Source organism: Pelophylax lessonae (assembly GCF_965119305.1).
Source record: "Pelophylax lessonae genome assembly, chromosome: 2".
Lineage (NCBI taxonomy): Eukaryota > Metazoa > Chordata > Amphibia > Anura > Ranidae > Pelophylax > Pelophylax lessonae.
In genome coordinates, this window is record NC_138769.1 from 152,379,763 (window position 1) to 152,397,153 (window position 17,391).

Genomic DNA, 17,391 nt, shown 5'->3' on the forward strand with positions numbered 1-17,391 from the left:
GGGAAGTTTTTGCAGGCTTCATCTCCCTGTCTAGTTACCTTTGCTTAAAATGTAAGTGGATAGGGAGTGTGGTTATTATTATTAATTTATTTTTTAAATTTAAAAAAATAAATAAAAACATTTTCTTTTTTTTTCCAATTATTATTAAAAAAAATTAATTTATATATATATATATATATATATATATATATATATATATATATATATATATATATATATATATATATATATATATATATATATATATATATATATATATATATATATATAGTCTATTTTTTTTTCCCTCAATCGCCATGCCACAGCCGAAGGCCCCTTTCCCACGGGCTGTCTGATCAGGTCCGCCTGTCAGTTTTTTAGGCAGACCTGATCGGACCCTTGATTCTTCTCTATGGAGCGGTAATCTGCCGCCATCTGATCCTGTCCCCCAAAAACAGACGGATGGTGGTTCTATTTTCTATCCACCCCGTGGATCGGATCAGATGGCATCGGATGGAAAGAGACAGACAGTCTGTTTCCATCCAATTGCGCTATAGAGGAGAGTGGGGTTCTAGTCGTATTTATGTGTAAATGTAGTATCCGTTTTATTAAATAAAGCTTGGTTGTTCCTAACTTTTTTAGCTGGCTCCTAGATTTCAGGCAAATTTGTCAAGCCCTGGCTTAATGCATAGTATATTACAGCTTCTTCACTTTAATATTTCTAAATTAGTGTTAAAGTGTACAGTACGTATGGCGAAAATGTTTTAAGGTTTTAGAATACTAAAGGGTTAAAATCCCTGCAAGTTTTTTTGCGGCTTCTGTACCATTGGGGGGAGCTGCGACAGAGGAAACGTCACAACTTGAGGGGGAACTCCCCTATTAGTTGTCTCTGGAACAGGTGTCTCCTATGGAAGATTGCAGCTTACCGCCTTTGACAATAGTCAATTGTCATCAGGACAGAGTTGTGAATCACCCCAATGGTGGCACAGTCAGCAATAAAAATTTGCCAGACTGACCAACTCTTTCGCACAGCACTCAAAAAAAAAAAAAAAAAAAAAAAAAAGTTTTAACTAGTGAAACTTAAAAAAAAAAAAAAAATTAATATTATATATATATATATATATATACACACATACATACATACACACAAACACACATATATATATATACATACAGCTGACAGTTATGCAGTGGTTCACACCTGCAGCAGCTTTCAGTAAGCCCTGCCACACTTGTGTAAGCTGCAACACTACCAGGAAGTGACAACGCTTTGCCTGACATTTGGTCAAATGCAGATATGTGCAGGGACCTCTGAGTGCCTGCACCTCATGTCCTTCAGCGGCTTTTTCCACAGACAATATTATAAGGCTACCACTAAAAACATAATAAAATTCTGAGCAGTGCATATTACCAACAATCCAAAAAACAAACATTGGGAGGAACAGAGTACAGTTTTTATTTATTACCCCCATTGTGCTATGTAAACAGGTTCTATAACCCAAGGGATCTCGTTGACGAAAGAAATGGCTCCAGTAATATGATACAACACTGGCACATCTCTAATCTGCTCCCAAGGCATGGGCATGTTTTCAAGTAATTTCAGCACTGCGTGTGGCATGTACTTCAGAGCTCTGAAAAACAAATGCACAACAATCTTTATAACATAACCGAAATGGAATTTGGCAACAGATACATAGGTAACTATAGGACTATCTGACATCGAAAGAGCTCATAACTAATTAAATGTGACCTTACCCAAGGTAGACTCTCTTATCATGACGGAACTTCCTGTTTGTCATGTCACCATGGTCACGGATGATTTTGCGCACGTGCTCTGGGGGCATGTCCTCTTTCTGAGCATCCACAAAGCCAAATTTCCTTTTCTCTGCATAACGTTTGGCCTGCAGCTGCTGCCATTTCCGAGCTAATGGGGGGAAAAAAAAAAAAATTATATTAGCAAACTTGCTTTTATAAACAGTATAAAGAAATAATACTGAGAAAATCCTGGCATTAACCTTTTCGCTGCCAGGCCCTGTGCTCCAGTTTTAAACTCTGATGGCTGGACATTTTTGCAATTTTTCCGTTGCAAATTTTAAAAAATTCATGCTAAATTCCTACTAAATATAAAAAATTAACCTGTATTGAGTTAATAACAAATATTTGTAACTTTTTAAATTGTGCCTTTTTGGGCAATCGTGAAAATAGAATAATGGAGGGTCCGATCGGGTCCGTCTGAAAACTGACAGGCAGACCCAATCAGTCTGCCCATGTAAAGGGGGCATTATTAGGTTTGTTTTTTGTTTAACAGACACAATTTTATTTTTACTTTTTTTTTTTTTTAAGAGGGGGTCTTGCAGAGACATCAGGGGTGACCCCCTAATGTCTCTTTTGTGAGACAGAGTAAGGGACTAAAGAAAGTCCCTTTCTGTGCAGCCTCAGCTGCACTGTAGGTGAATGAGATCTGCATAGAGACTCCTGTTCATTCACAAACTAAAACATAGTAAAGTGTTTACTATTCTTCAGTAAAGAATGAACAGAAGTGATCAGTACCAATCGCTGTGTTAATTCAATAAAGAAAGGGGCTGGTAAACACATGGTTATCAGCCCCTCCCCCCCCACTTGCCATCCTGACACTCACCAATCTCTCAGGCAGCAGCTACAGTCAGCAGGAGGGGGTGAATGCAATTGGCGGTGGGAGAGGCAGAGGGGGGGGGGGGGGGGGGGCAGACACGACAAGTGCATGACCCAGCCACAAAGATCGGTGTTGGCAGAGGAGAGGGGGGGGGGTTGAGCAGCTGATGCTGGGGGTGAGTAAATGTGCAGATGTCAGTGGCAGAGAAAGAGGAGGGGGGGGGGGGGGTTGGGGGCATTTTAGCAGCCAGTGCAGCAAGTTGGGTGGAGGGACAGAGAGCAGTCAGGCAGCAACGGTGGGTGGGGGAGTCACGTTGTAGGTGAATAGCTCTGATCAGCAAAGTGCAATCCACTGATCAGAGATATTGTTTTTTTCAGCAGTGTCTGCTGAACAACTCTGATAAGTTTATGGTCACTGAAGTGACCAGAGGTTCAAAGCAAAGGAAGAATGTAGGTCTGTTCTGTGTACGGACCTGGCAAGCTGGAAGCAGTTCAGTATGTCCGTACCCCGTACGGACCTGGCAGTGAAATGGTTAAAAGTGGGTTTAAAGCTTTTTTTTTCCCCCCCCTCAAAACAATAACCATGTTTTACTTACCAGCACTGTGCACTAGTTTTGCACAAATCAGCCCCTTGAACCTCCTCTCCTGGGGTCCCATGAAGACAATCCTGGCTCCTCCTCTTCTCAGAGTGCCCCCATAGCAAGCTGCTTGCTAAGGGGGCACTGGTGCAGGCTCAATCCTGAGCCGGGCTCTGTGCGTCTATGGACACACACACAGCCTAGTCCCACCCTTGCTTCACAGGATTTAAATAACAGCAGCAGAGCCACTAGCTCTTGCTGCCGCTGAGTCCCCAGTGAGAAGAGAAAATGGGGAGAAGAGTTGCTGCAGACGGGCACAGTGCCGGAATAGAAAACGGGCTCCCATAAGCATTTAAGCGGGGCTTGGGGGAACAACTTTTGAAAGATGCTTTGTCTCAACAAAGAATGCATTAAGGTAAAAACCCTTTTGCCTTTATAACCAGTTCAATTACCTTGTATATTGAAAATTCTTATACATGCACCGACCTAGAAAAAAGTATGCAAAACATGATTTTACATTTTACTAGAACCTCTCACTAGCTGCATGCTTGCTCGGCAGATGTTTCCTTTATGTATAGAAGCAATAACGACAGTCTAAACATTTAATTGACCGGTAGTGTAGTGAGATAAGCCAAATATAAAGTAATTCACCTTTCTCCTGTAACTTTTCTTCAGACATGTAGTCTGGCGCTACTGGTGGTGGGCCAGGCATGGGGGGAACCCCAGGTCTGTATGGAAAGACCCCAGCCATGGTGTTTCAAGCTGGAAAACAAAAAGAAATTTGAACATGAGCATTACAAACATTACATGGTACATCATAATCTTTGTGGTGAAGTAGGCTATTTACTGGCACTTAAAGTTGCAGTAAAGTCCTTTCATTGAAGGTACTGTAGGTTTACAGTACCTGTACAGTAAATATCTCCTCATACCTACTGAAGGTACTTTAGTAGCAGCCAGTGATGTCACTGGCACATGCGCACTGTGTTCTGAATCTGTGATGCAGGCCATTTAAACAGCTAAAGCCTGCAAACCTAGAAGGAAGACAGGGTGAAAATGGACCACTGGGAAGCAGTGGCTGTGCGCTGCTGGAGGGCTTACTTTAAAAAGTATAATGTGCCAGCATGCCGTGCATACCAGCATATTATGACATTATCCTGCAGGAGACCAATTTTTTTTTTTGGTCAGTTTACTACTGCCTTCAAACATTTCTGTTCTCTGCTCTTTCCTACTATAACTTTACACTAATGTATGCAATGATGAATAAACCTATAGTCACAGAAATGACTAGATCTGTCTACATGAAAAATGTCTGTCTGTCATTTAACATTCCTATATAGATTTCTTTATGTGCACTGCAGCACATTTTAACACACAAATAGCACTTTATGTTGGAGTTAAAAAAACAAGAAATAATACACATCAAAAAAAGCACAATGCATGTGCTTGAATCAAGACAAGATATGTCCAGGAATCATAAAAGATACAAAACAAATAGGCATATTAAAGAGGAAGTAAACCCTCCTCAGGAAGTTGTACCTATAGGTAAGCCTATATTAAGGCTTACCTATAGGTACTGTAAATATCTCCTAAACATGTACCGTTTAGGAGATATTTACCTTTAATGCAGCCAGTGACGTCACTGGCGCATGCGCTCTGAAGGAACGGCAGATCGTGCCGTTCCTTCAGAGCCCCGTGCCGTGACCGTCGGCTCCCGCGCGCGTGCGCGAGTTGACGTCACCGCGGCTCCGGCCAATCAGATGGCCGGATGCCGCGATCCCGGAAGACGGGCGACTATACATGTCGCCCGTCATACAGGTAAGCGGACGGCACGGCGGGGGCTCGTTCTAAGGTAAGTATTTCATAATGAGCTAGTATGCGATGCATACTAGCTCATTATGGGTTTCTCTTTCAGGTTGTAAAGAAGATAAAAAAAAAATTTCTTGGTGTACAACCTCTTTAAGATGCCCTTCACAAACTATTATTCATGAGGTCCAATGCGGTACTAGCTCAGCAAATGAGTCTAAATACCTATAAGATGAACACATTATTTACATAATGGTTTCTTTCCCTGCAGAACTTTAGATTACATGGCTGTTCAGTACTAGAAGAATCTATAGAATGTATTGTGTCTGGTAGACACAATCACAGTGACTCACAAACACACAATACTTTGGGTGGATGCTGCTTATTGAATGGTTATAACATAGAAAGTTAGGAGTTTAAAGAGGATCTCCACTTGGAAAAAACAAAAGTAAAGATAGCAGCTACAAATCTTGTAGCTGTTGACTTTTAATAACAGGACACTCACCTGCCCAGGGATCAAGGGCTAGTTTTTTTACTTGCCTTCAGGTTCCCAACGCTGGCATCTTAACTATAGGCAGCCAGCTGCTCAATGCGCATGTGCGAGCCACGCTTTGTGAATGGTCTCGCAGTCTTGTGGGACCTACGATCAGTGTTAATTTCGTCAACGAAAACGGTTTTGTCACCGGCATTTTTCAACTGACGAAAACGAGACGCAAAGTATAGCACATTTTCGTCAAATGACGACAACTATGGCAAAAATCAAATCCATTTTCGTTAACGAACGAAAACTAAACGAGAATGTGAGGCAGTGACGTTTACCCAACTTTCGGTTTTCACAGAGCTCCGCCTGCTTCTGCTCCCAGTAAGCGACTGTGTGGCGTGCCCCGTGACATCCGACGTGATGACTACTACAAGAGTAGAGACCAGTCACCTCACCAAAGCACTGCAGCACTACAGCCAGAGCCAGGCCAGACTCCGTCACAATCACATCATCATCACACGGCAGACGACCAGGCAGTGGCACCCACCACCACATCCAGAGCAGAGCACCCACTGAGTGAGTTACAACAGCAAGGCCAGCTATTACTGCCTACCCCGAGTCCCCTCAGACCACTTGCATCCGCCATCCAGGACTGTGTGTGCGTGCATAGGCCGCTGAGTCCCGCCCGGCCCATCCTGTTCAACTTAAGTTCAGAGCCAGACCAGAGACCACCCTTAAACCTGAGACCCCCATCCAGCACTGAGCAGCAATGTGCTGTGTGCACTGACTGCAGGCAGCAGCATTACAGGCCTCCTCTCTGACCATGACCGCAGGCATCTGGCCATCCCTTAGACCTGAGACCAGCACTGTGTGCACTGCAGCAGCATTTCAGGCCTCCTCTGCATGATAGCACTTAACTCCACTTTTGTATAAAGAGACAACTTGGAGTGGAGTGAGAGAGAGAGAGAGAATGTAAAATCAGAATAACTAGAATTTTTCCCCCTAATTTAACCCCACAGATACAGAAAACCTCAAATGATGGACCAAGTCAAGCCAGTGCACCACAGCAAAACTATTTACACTGCTCTTTTAGGTGCTTCAAAATACAAAATTGACTCTAAGGAACAACAGGCCAGGGAAAAGGCCATAGCAAGACACTATGGGCGCTCCGGATTACCAGTCAGAACGATTGAAGATGAGGACTTTGTTAGCATGATGGAGACAGTAGATAGAAAGCTGACTGGTCCAAAGAAAACTAAAATAAGCAATCTGATTGACAAACAATATGTAGATGAAAAACAAAATTCAAAAAGAGACTGCTGCTCAGAGAGTATTGATTTGCACTGATTAGTGGACCAAAAAAGGACTTTGAACAAGTAGCCCACCCACACACTGAACAGTCAATTAAAACATGTGTGGACAAATGTTTCCAAGAGTGGGACATGCCAAAGAGGAAGATCCTTACAGTGATAGACAACGGGAGCAATATGGTGGCAGCATTTAAACAAACCGCAGCAGCAGAACCACCTAGGTCTGGTGAGGAAGACTGCCCCATGACGGAAAGTGACTCTGAGGCTGAGCCATTAGAGTGCTCTTGTTCAGGCTGTGTGCTTAAAAAACTGTATTAAACTCAGTAACATGTTACACTCTAATTATGGCTATAACATGTCACTAAAGGTGGACTTATCCTTTAGAGCCCCATTCAGACTAGCGCGACTTGTCAGCCTGACAAGTCGCGCTCCATTGAGAAGTACAGGAGCCGTTCTAATAGGAGCGACACAAGTCGCTCCAACTTAGAAAAAGGGTCCTGTACTACTTTGGGGCGACCTTGGAGTGACTTGCATAGACTTCCATTATGTGAAGTCCCTGCAAGTAACTCCGAAGTCATGGTGCACGGGACTGACAAGTCGCCTCCCCAAGTCGTGCAGAGTCGTGTCGCGCTAGTCTGAATGAGCTCTTAACCACTTGCCGACTGCCGTCAGTATATTTACTGCGGCAGTCAGCCCCTCACAGGCAAAGCGACGTAGGTCTACGTCACTAGCCTGTGAGGCTCTGGGGAGCGAGCGCGCACAGCCGAATGCACGCTCCCGCTCGGTCACGGACCCGCCCCCCCGGGAGTGTGCCCAGCAGACCCGATGTCCGCCAGGCACTCGCGATCGTCCGTTACATCGGGAGAAAGGCAGGCGGCTAATGTAAACAAAGCCGCCTGTCATTCTCCCCTGTGTAAGAATGGCGATCATACAGTTCTACTATGTAGGACCGTTGATCTCTGTTCTTACAGCTCAAGCCACAGCCAATCACAGTTAGAATCACGCCCCTAGGGACACACTTAACCCCTCCCTCTCAAAAAAAGTTAACCCCTTCACTTCCAGTGTCATTTTTACAGTAACAGTGCATATATATAGCACTGATTACTGTAGTAATATCACTGGTAACCCCAAAAGTGTCAAAAATGTCAGTCAAGGGTCCGATCTGTCCGCCGCAATGTGGCAGTCCTGCAAAAAAAAATTGCAGATTGCCAGCATTACTCGTTTAAAAAAAAAAAAAAAAACAAAAATGACAAAAATCTTTCCCGTAGTTAGTAAACGCAATAACTTTTGCGCAAACCAATCAAAATACGCTTTTTGCAATTTTTTTTTTACCAAAAATATGTAGCATAAAACAAATTGGCCTAAAATGTTAAAAAATTTTGATTTTATAAAAAAAAAATGTGAAAAATATTGTTATTTTTGCAAAATTGACATTTTTTTTTGTTTATAGCGCATGATCAAAAAATAGCATTGGTGATCAAATACCACCAAAAGAAAGCTCTGTTTATGGGAAAAAAAACGTCAAATTCATTTAGGTACAGCGTCGCACGACCGCGCAATTGTCCGTTAAAGTCACGCAGTGCCGATTCGCAAAATAGGCCCTGGTCAGGAAGGGGGTAAAATCTTCCGGGGCTTAAGTGGTTAAACCCAAAAACATGTAAATGTTACACAAGGCGGTAACCGGCTCTCCTCTCCTCATCAGTGTGAGGAAATGAATGCCAATTACGGGCTTGTGTTTACATCCTGATCAGCTGTGATTGGACACAGCTGATCATGTGGTAAAAGGCCACTGCGAATTGCCCTTTACCTCACTCTGATCAGCTGTGTCCAAAGGACCCAGCGATCACAGAGCGTACCCCAGTGGGCAAGATCAGGCGAGGACATCATATGACGCCCTCCCAGAACTGGCCGACCTCACTGTAGCTGTCATCCAACTATAGCCTGGTCAGAAAGTGGTTAAAAACACATGGGACTGCCAATCGTTCTTAAATGGAGTAGGAACACATAGTGCAAACGCTCCATACAATTTCTTTGCCATTAAATTTTAGAAATGGTGTAGGAACCTTTTTCCTGCATGAAACAAGGGCTGCTGCGCTTGCATTCATACAAACGAATGGGCCACCATGCCCTCGCAGAGCTGCAATAGTGTGAACCAGGCCTGAACAAGAGAGATCATTCAAGTACTTATTGGAGTATAATATAAATAAAATGTATATTGATATACACACACACAGCTAATAACCACATGCAATTAGAGCACAACACTGATCACTGTAATGGAAAATAAGGATGGTAGAGTTCCAGCACTCTTATATGAAAAAGAAAAGTCTAAGTGATGAAGATAACTGAACACCAACAGTGCACCTAGGAGGAGGAGGGGGCAGGGTGAGAACACATGAAGATCCGACCTCACAGCGAGCAAACAGCGCCCTCTATATGGAGCTCCGAGCTGAGGCCTAGCCGAGCACCGTGTTCTCCTCCCTCAGAGCGCTGTATTACACCCACTCCGTACAATAACATAGGACGTGATACACTCATACTGGGCCGCTTTCAGGTTCTCCCGCACTGTAGGCCTCAGCTCAGAGCCCGCGCTGGGCAAACACCTTAAGCGCCCCCAAGCCGCCCCACCAGCCAGCTTTCCCTGCGGGTATCACACACCTGGCTCTCCGGCCTCGCCTCCCCTCCTCTCGTTTCGTCTCTCCCGCTTGCCAGGCCCAGCTTCCTCCCAGGACACAGCGACGGCGGAGAAACGCACCACACACGACCAACCTACGACCCGGAAGTGCAAGGCAGCGACTGGCCTCTCGTTACACCAATGAAATCACGGCACTCACCAAATGTGGAAGTGACGAATGTACTCAGGGCGTGGCCAGTGTGTTATAGGGTTAGGATGTCTATGCAGTGTGCTATGGCAAGTGAAAAGCAAGCAAACGTGATGTTTCGTTGTAGTTTTGTAACAGGATCAGTAATGCTGGGAGTAGTAACACACAAGGGGGTTTTAAAAACTACTTTTGATAAATTAGAGGGAAGGTTATAACCTCAGTCAGTGTTTTTGTCATCTGTGTTCCATACTTGCCAACTGTCCCTTTTTTCCTGGGACAGTCCCTGCAAATAGGAGCCTGTCCCAGGTAATTTATATTGTCCCTGGAAGCGCCTGTTATTCGAGCTGCCCATAAATGTTACGCAGAAGTAGTGCAGCGGAATGGGAGACTTATTCCAACTCTGCTACTGTGGCCTTAAGTTTGAAATTTGCTTTTTAATTTCCTGTAATTCTCTCTAAATGGGAGTAGACCCTATAATCTGATAAGTAGGCAAGATTAATTATGCAGAGTGGGCGGAGCTTCGGGGAAATGGGTGTGGTAATTGATAGCAGTGCTGCAAAGTGTCCCTGGAATTTTTTTTTAAATGTTGGCAAGTATGGTGTTCCATAGGGGAGATTTCCCTTTACTTCCTGTTACATAGCCAAAACAGGAACTGAAAGGAAATTCCTCCAAAGTGAGACAATCCAGGGGTGTCCCCATTGGAGGTTTTCCCTTCTATTACTGTTATGGTGTTGGTCCAAAGTTTGAGATTTTCTTTCACTTTTGAGGATAACAGTAAATTGGACAAAAAGAGAGTAACTTTTGGCCCAGGGGGGGCAAGTACAGCCCAGAGATCCATGGTGTCGCTGTTTGGCCCTCCTCCCACTCTTCCTTTTCCCTGCCTTCTCCTGACCCCCAATCCAAGGCTGAAGCTTCGCTCCATGTACTTTCTTTTCCAATAATTTTTAAAAAAAAGATTTAGACCAACAGTGAGTACTAACTTGTACAAATAATGGTTATACAAAGGTAGTACAATGGGGATTATCAACAGCCATCGTATTCTGATCATACCAACTAAACTATATTATATTGACTGCCCATGAACTTCTCCACCCACAAGGGCAAGATGGATCCAGGTACTTTCTGATCACAGGACAGATCAGGCTGGACAGCACCTGCTACATCGGCTCCAGGTTCCCTTTTTACTCCTCTTCACCAGGAAGCCTTTGGGTATATCTGCGGCAGAGGCAGAACTAGAAACATCAGGGCCCCAGGGCAAAAAAACATAAAGGACCCCAACGACCCAAGTCCAGGGCCCTTCCCTCCATGCCTGGTGCACTTATTACAGTCCTGCAGTGGGACCATTTTTACAGCCCCGCAGCGGATCCCCTTCCTGCCCTTACATTAGAATCCCCCCTTACATCAGTGTTTCGAGAACACCCTTTACATCAGAGTTCCCCTTTACAGTACATCAGAGTCTGCAGGGTTTGCCTTACAGGGCAAGGGGGAACTCTGCGGATCCTGAAGTAAAGGGGAACTCTGCGGATCCTGATGTAAAAGGGGAACTCTGCAGACATTCATGTAAAGGGTAGCTCTGCAGATCCTGATGTAAAGGGGAGCTCTGCGGAAAGTATTGTAAAGGGGAACTCTGTGGACCCTAATGTAAAGGGGAGCTCTGCGGACCATGATGTAAAGGGGAACTCTACAGACCATGATGTAAAGGGGAGCTCTGTGGACCATGATATAAAGGGGAGCTCTGTGGACCATGATGTAAAGGGGAGCTCTGTGGACCCTGAAGTAAAGGGGTGCTCTGCGGATCCTGATGTAAAGGGAAACTCTGCAGACCCTAATGTAAAGGAGAACTCTGCTGACACTAATGTAAAGGAGAACTCTGCAGACCCTAATATAAAGGGGAACTCTGCGTACCCTGATGTAAGGGGGAACTCTGTGGACCCTGATGTAAAGGGGAACTCTTCAGACCCAGATGTAAAGGGGAACTCTGCAGACCCTGATGTAAAGGGGAATTCTGACTGCACAATAATTAAGATGCAACTGCTTTAACAAATGGTCCCACATTGCATGTACATTATGTACTTTGTTCCTAAGTTACTTTACAAAATAGGATGACATATTAGCAACCACAAACATTATGTCTAAGTTTACACAGGTGGTTGAAGGGCATAAAAAACAGGCAGTTGATTTGTGGTTTTTACTGCCCACTCACCGCCCCTCTACAAGTTGACATGGAAGCCATTCAGGGCTGTTTACGTTGTCGGGGCTGTAATGTCTTGCCTATTAGTGGTGTGACATTTTTACCTCGGCATGTCAAGTTTACCAAGCAACATTCATTTTCAAATGGCGATGTAACTGCTTGCCAAATGGAAGTTAGGGGCAGATTTAATATTTGTACGCATTTTGCATAATGAATTAGAATATCAGCACCTCTTAGTTCTGCAACATGTGTGAGGCTAAATAACTTGCAAAAAAGGTGCAGCTTCTCCCAGCAGCAAGGGATGACGCCCTCATTTCTAAGACATCGCTGTTCTTGCCGATGGGAGCATGCTTCACTCAGTCAGGCCTGAGTATATTATACACAGGCAGAGTTACCTACAGAAGATAAAGCACAGGGAGCTGGCCATACACTAATACAGTGTTTCTTAACCTTTATTCAGTCAAGGCACCCTTTAAAATTATGGAGAGTCTCGAGGCACCCTCCAAAACTCTGGACAGTCTTCAGGCACCCCATTCTAAAATGTAAAAAATGATTCTAATAGTTGTACATAATGCAGCAACATCAATACACGTAGCATACCCAGCGTTAGAGGTGATTTATTCTTTCGGAAAAAATACACTGGTACTGACTAGTATTTCAATGTTTCTCTTCTTCCTTAGTTTTTCTCCATCGCTTAGCTAATGATACCCCAAAGCTGATGGAGAGAGGCAAGGGATGGTCAAACAAGGATGATATGCAAGCAACTAACATCCTTCTTACCAACTGATGATGTCATTGAGTGTTATGAGGTTGGCAGCTAGAAGGTTGTAATGGTGCACAATGAAAACTTCTGGATTTGTGTAACTTAACGGCAGCTTTATCCACCAACCAAATTTTATACAATGAACATCTCCTGCATACTTTCAGCATAGCTATCTGCCTTTATCTCGTACAGGCAGGGAATTACTTGAGAGCAGGAAGAATCAATGGACTACCAGAGTGCTTGCCAGCGCCTTAGTAGCTCATTGAGACCTACAAGCCATCAGTCGCAATGGCTGATGGAACTTGTAGGCGTTCATTCACAGGAAACTGAATCGATGAAGTGGCCCTGCCGTCACTGGGAGGAGGGGGGGGGGGGCTTTAGGAGCTAGAACATGTTACATGTTCCACCCTAAAAAGGGGTAGAACATGTAACATGTTCTGAAAGTAAACTTATACTTTAACCACTTAAGCCCCGGAAGATTTTACCCCCATTCCGACCAGGGTTTTTTTTGCGATTCGGCACTGCGTGACTTTAACGGACAATTGCGCCATCATGCGACGCTGTACCTAAACAAATTTGACCCACAAACAGAGCTTTCTTTTGGTGGTATTTGATCACCTATGCGATTTTTACTTTTTGCACTATAAACAAAAAAAGAGCATCAATTTTGCAAAAATAACAATATTTTTCACATTTTTTTATATGAAATTCCCCCAAAAAAAATGTAAAAATCAAAATTTTTTAACATTTTCGGCCAATTTGTTTTATGCTACATATGTTTGGTAAAAAAAATTGCAAAAAGCGTACTTTGATTGGTTTGCGCAAAAGTTATCGCGTTTACTAACAAAGGGAAAGATTTTTGTAATTTTTGTTGTTTTTTTTTAACACGTAATGGTGGCGATCTGCGATTTTTTTGCGGTACTGCGACATTGCGGCGGACAGATCGGACCCTTGACTGACACTTTTGGGGTTACCAGTGACATTTCTACAGTAATCAGTGCTATACATATGCACTGTTACTGTAAAATTACACTGGCAGTGAAGGGGTTAACTTTTTTTGAGCGGGAGGGGTTATGTGTGTCCCTAGGGGCGTGCTTCTAACTGTGATTGGCTGTGGCTTGAGCTGTATGAACAGTGATCAACGGTTCTACATAGTAGAACCGTATGATCACCATTCATACACAGGGGAGAATGACAGGCGGCTTGTTTACATTAGCCGCCTGCCTTTCTCCCTCTCCACCGACGATCGTGAGTGACCGGTGGACGATCAGGTCCGCCGGTCACACGCGCGCGGGGGGGTCCGTGACCACGCAGGAGCGCGCCTCCGGCAGCGTGCACTCACTCCCGAGACCCTCACAGGCTAGCGACGTAGTACTACGTCGCTCTGCCTGTGAGGGGCTGACCGCAGCAGTAAATAGTCGTTCGGCGGTCGGCAAGTGGTTAAAGGATCAGGATGGACATTTTTTTCTGGAATGATCGAATCATTCGAAGTCAAGAAAGTGCATTTATTCCAAAATCAAATGTTAAAGTACTGTATAACTAAAAGTACATTTTAGTACATTTTTTTTATTTAGTTTGTTTGAGTGGAGAGGGATTAGAACACCTGTTAGTTTTTATTGAGGTATGCGCCCCATTAGGGAGATTCACTCTCTTTATTTGTCCTGTTTACCATTATCATTGAAAGTAAAAGAAAATCCAGAATTTTGGGTTGTCCCCAGACATAGAAGGGAAATCTTCTAAGGAGGACACTAGTGCAGATGTGCAGTTAATGAACCAACAGGATTTATAACCATTACTGTATTCAAAAAAAAAAAAAGTTTGCCTAAAGTTCTACTTTAAAAGCAAACTCTATTTTGAAGTAATTTTCAATTACATTCATCAAGTCATTGAATGTACTGAGAAATTTCATATGAATGTTCATACTGATGTCCATTCAAAAATCTACTAGTGTATTGCCAGCTTAACTCAACTGCTTGTGCATAAATTCCTCATGCCTGTCCCATACATTTTTTTGTGTTCTAGAAGAAAAAGTTAGTAGGCTGAAATAATGCGGCTGTGTAGAAGTCACAAAACTACAGCTAAGGCATGATGCATCCATTTCTCTCTTTTAAAGCTGTGATATGTGCTGCTCATAAAAAATACCCTTATCACCTCCACCTGCATGTTTTCTCTATATTATATATTGCCTGTTTTATGACCATCTTCATTGGTGATCAGTATATCATCCATTTACATTTACAACGAAGAAGTAATTACTTAGGTTGGTGGTCATTGGGAAGAATGCTTCTTACATTAATGGCCGTTGGAAAGAATGCTCTTTATATTAATGGTCGGTGGGAAGAATGGTGCTTACATTGGTGGTCATTGGGAATAATGCTCTTTTTATTGGAGGTCAGTGGGAAGAATGATTGTTACCTTGGTTGACAGTGGGAAGAATGATTGTTATATTGGTCGGCAGTGGGAAGAATGCTCCTTGCCTTGGTGATCATTGGGAAGAATACTCCTTACTGTCACAGATCAGCTGAGGAGCTGATCTGCGTCTTACTGTTTGCATATGTTTTTTACCTTTTGCTGCTGTAGGTCTGCTGGCACCTGTGGTTCCACAAGCTTGTGTTCTGCTCTTGCTGCACTGACTTAGCAGCTATGTGTGTCACCCGCTTCACCTGTTGGTTAATATACCTTCCTACATGCTACTTCCTGTCCAGCCTCCCAGGTGTCTCCCTATTAAAATCCCACTCAGACCAGTTTCTGGTTGCTTGAGCAACACTTGTCCTGGGCCCCTTCCATGCAATCATTCCTTACCTGACTTCTTGTGGACTGATCCAACTCAGCTAGTTCTCCTGATTACGTTTGTCTGACTTTGGCTCATTATCCGGCTCTTCTTTTGCTCCATCCATCTGTGCCTGTACTGTGTCTTTGGGTACCTCCTCGTGAGCAGGGTGAACAGGGTCGTGACTTGGGGTCAGCACAAAGCTAAGTCCAAACTCTCGTGAGGGGGTCCCTGGCAGAACACCGGCTGGCCCTTAGATTCCACGCCCTGGGGGGTTCCCGTGTCACCTGCTCACCTGTGGGCTCACAACACTAGTACCGTGACACTTACAATGGTGATCATTGGGGAGAATGCTCTCTACATTAGTGGTTATTTGGAAGAATGCTCTTTATATTGATGGTCAGTGGGAAACATGGTCCTTACATTGGTGGTCTTTGGGAAGAATGCTCTTTTTATTGAAGGTCAGTGGGAAGAATGATTGTTACATTGGTTGACAGTGGGAAGAATGCTCCTTACATTGGTGATCATTAGGAAGAATGCTCCTTACTATGGTGATCATTGGAAAAAATGCTCTCTACATTAGTGGCCATTGGGAAGAATGCTGTTTACATTGTTGGTCAGTGAGATGAATGTGCCTTACATTGTGACTCAGTGGGATGTATGTTCCTTACATTGTTGGTCAGTGGGAAGAATGTTCCTTACATTACTGGTCATTGGGAAGATTGCTGATTATATTGGAGGAAGGCTTCTTACATTGGTGGTCAGTGGAAAGATGCCTCTTTTCATTGGCGGTTATTGGGAAAAAAATGCTTCTTACTATGGTGGGTATTGGAAAGAATGCTCCGTACATTGATGGTCATTAGGGATGATCGAACTTTTGAAAAGTTTGGTTCGACCAGAACACCCGAACTTCCCGAAAGTTCGGGTCCGGATTCCAGAACCCCATTGAAATCAATGGGACCCGAACTTCGGTAATCAAAAAACACAATTTTGAAGCCCTGAAACCCAATAAATGTCACTAAAAAGTGCCTAGGGTTCTGGGTCATGCCCCAGGGACTATTAATCGCACACAAAAAAATTGTCGTTTTTGATAGAGAGCCAATTATTGAAAAAATTATTGGACAAAAAAAATGAGATTTCTTTGGATTTAGTGTCTGGGGGGTCTAAAAGGTGTACCTGTGAAGTTTCAGCTCTGTAGCATGTCCAGAACCAGAAAAAAAAAAATGTTTTTCCTAGAATTGCAGTAGAGCAGGGATAGGGCTCCGCTACTTTCACACCTGGCCGTTTTTTGTTGCAGTTGTTTATTGGGCTTTTTTGTGGACGTCTTTGGAGGCAGGCATGACATCTGAACTTCTGTGTAGGGGTATATATACACACACACATATATGTATATATACACATACACACATATAGGTGTGAAAGTAGCAGAACCCTATGCCTGCGCTAATGAAATTATTTGCAGGGATGTGGCTCCGCTCCTATCACACCTATATGTGTGATATAGTGTGATAGAAGTTCAGATGTCATGCCTGCCTCCAAAGACGCCCAAAAAATGCCCAAAAAAACACCTGCAACAAAAACGCCCAGGTTTGTTGTTGCAGGCGTTTTTTTGGGCATTTTTTGGGTGTCTTTGGAGGCAGGCATAACATCTGAACTTCTGTATAGGGGTATATATACACACACACACATATATTTATATATACACATACACACATATAGGTGTGATAGGAGCGGAGCCACATCCCTGCAAATAATTTCATTAGCGCAGGCATAGGGTTCCGCTACTTTCACACCTATATGTGTGTGTGTGTGTATATGTACATATATGTGTGTGTGTATATATATACGATTTTTACCGCGATTTACAGGCGTTTTTTGTGCAGGCGTTTTTTGATTGAATAGATACTAATGGAAAACGCCTGTAATCTGCCCAAAAAGAAGCTCATGTACTTTTTTGAGCGTTGGGCGTTTTGTATACAGCGTCAAAACGCTCAGATGTGAACAGGGGCCATTGAAATGAATAGGATTTGTCTTGTTGGGCGTTTTGAGAGCTGATCCTAGAG

At 43.6% G+C, this 17,391-nt stretch overlaps 1 protein-coding gene across 1 annotated transcript in view; it reads right to left on the reverse strand.

The window, feature by feature from the left end:
- Nucleotides 1-9,598, reverse strand: part of PRPF8 (pre-mRNA processing factor 8) — a 42,122-nt gene extending 32,524 nt beyond the window's left edge. The window contains exons 1-4 of the mRNA XM_082247702.1: nt 9,441-9,598; nt 3,840-3,950; nt 1,735-1,903; nt 1,446-1,610 (exon numbers count right to left, since the gene is read on the reverse strand). Coding sequence (XP_082103828.1) covers nt 1,446-1,610; nt 1,735-1,903; nt 3,840-3,939 — 434 coding nt within the window. The 5' untranslated portion in view covers nt 3,940-3,950; nt 9,441-9,598. The remainder of the gene's footprint in view (nt 1-1,445; nt 1,611-1,734; nt 1,904-3,839; nt 3,951-9,440) is intronic.
- Nucleotides 9,599-17,391: the final 7,793 nt, after the last annotated feature.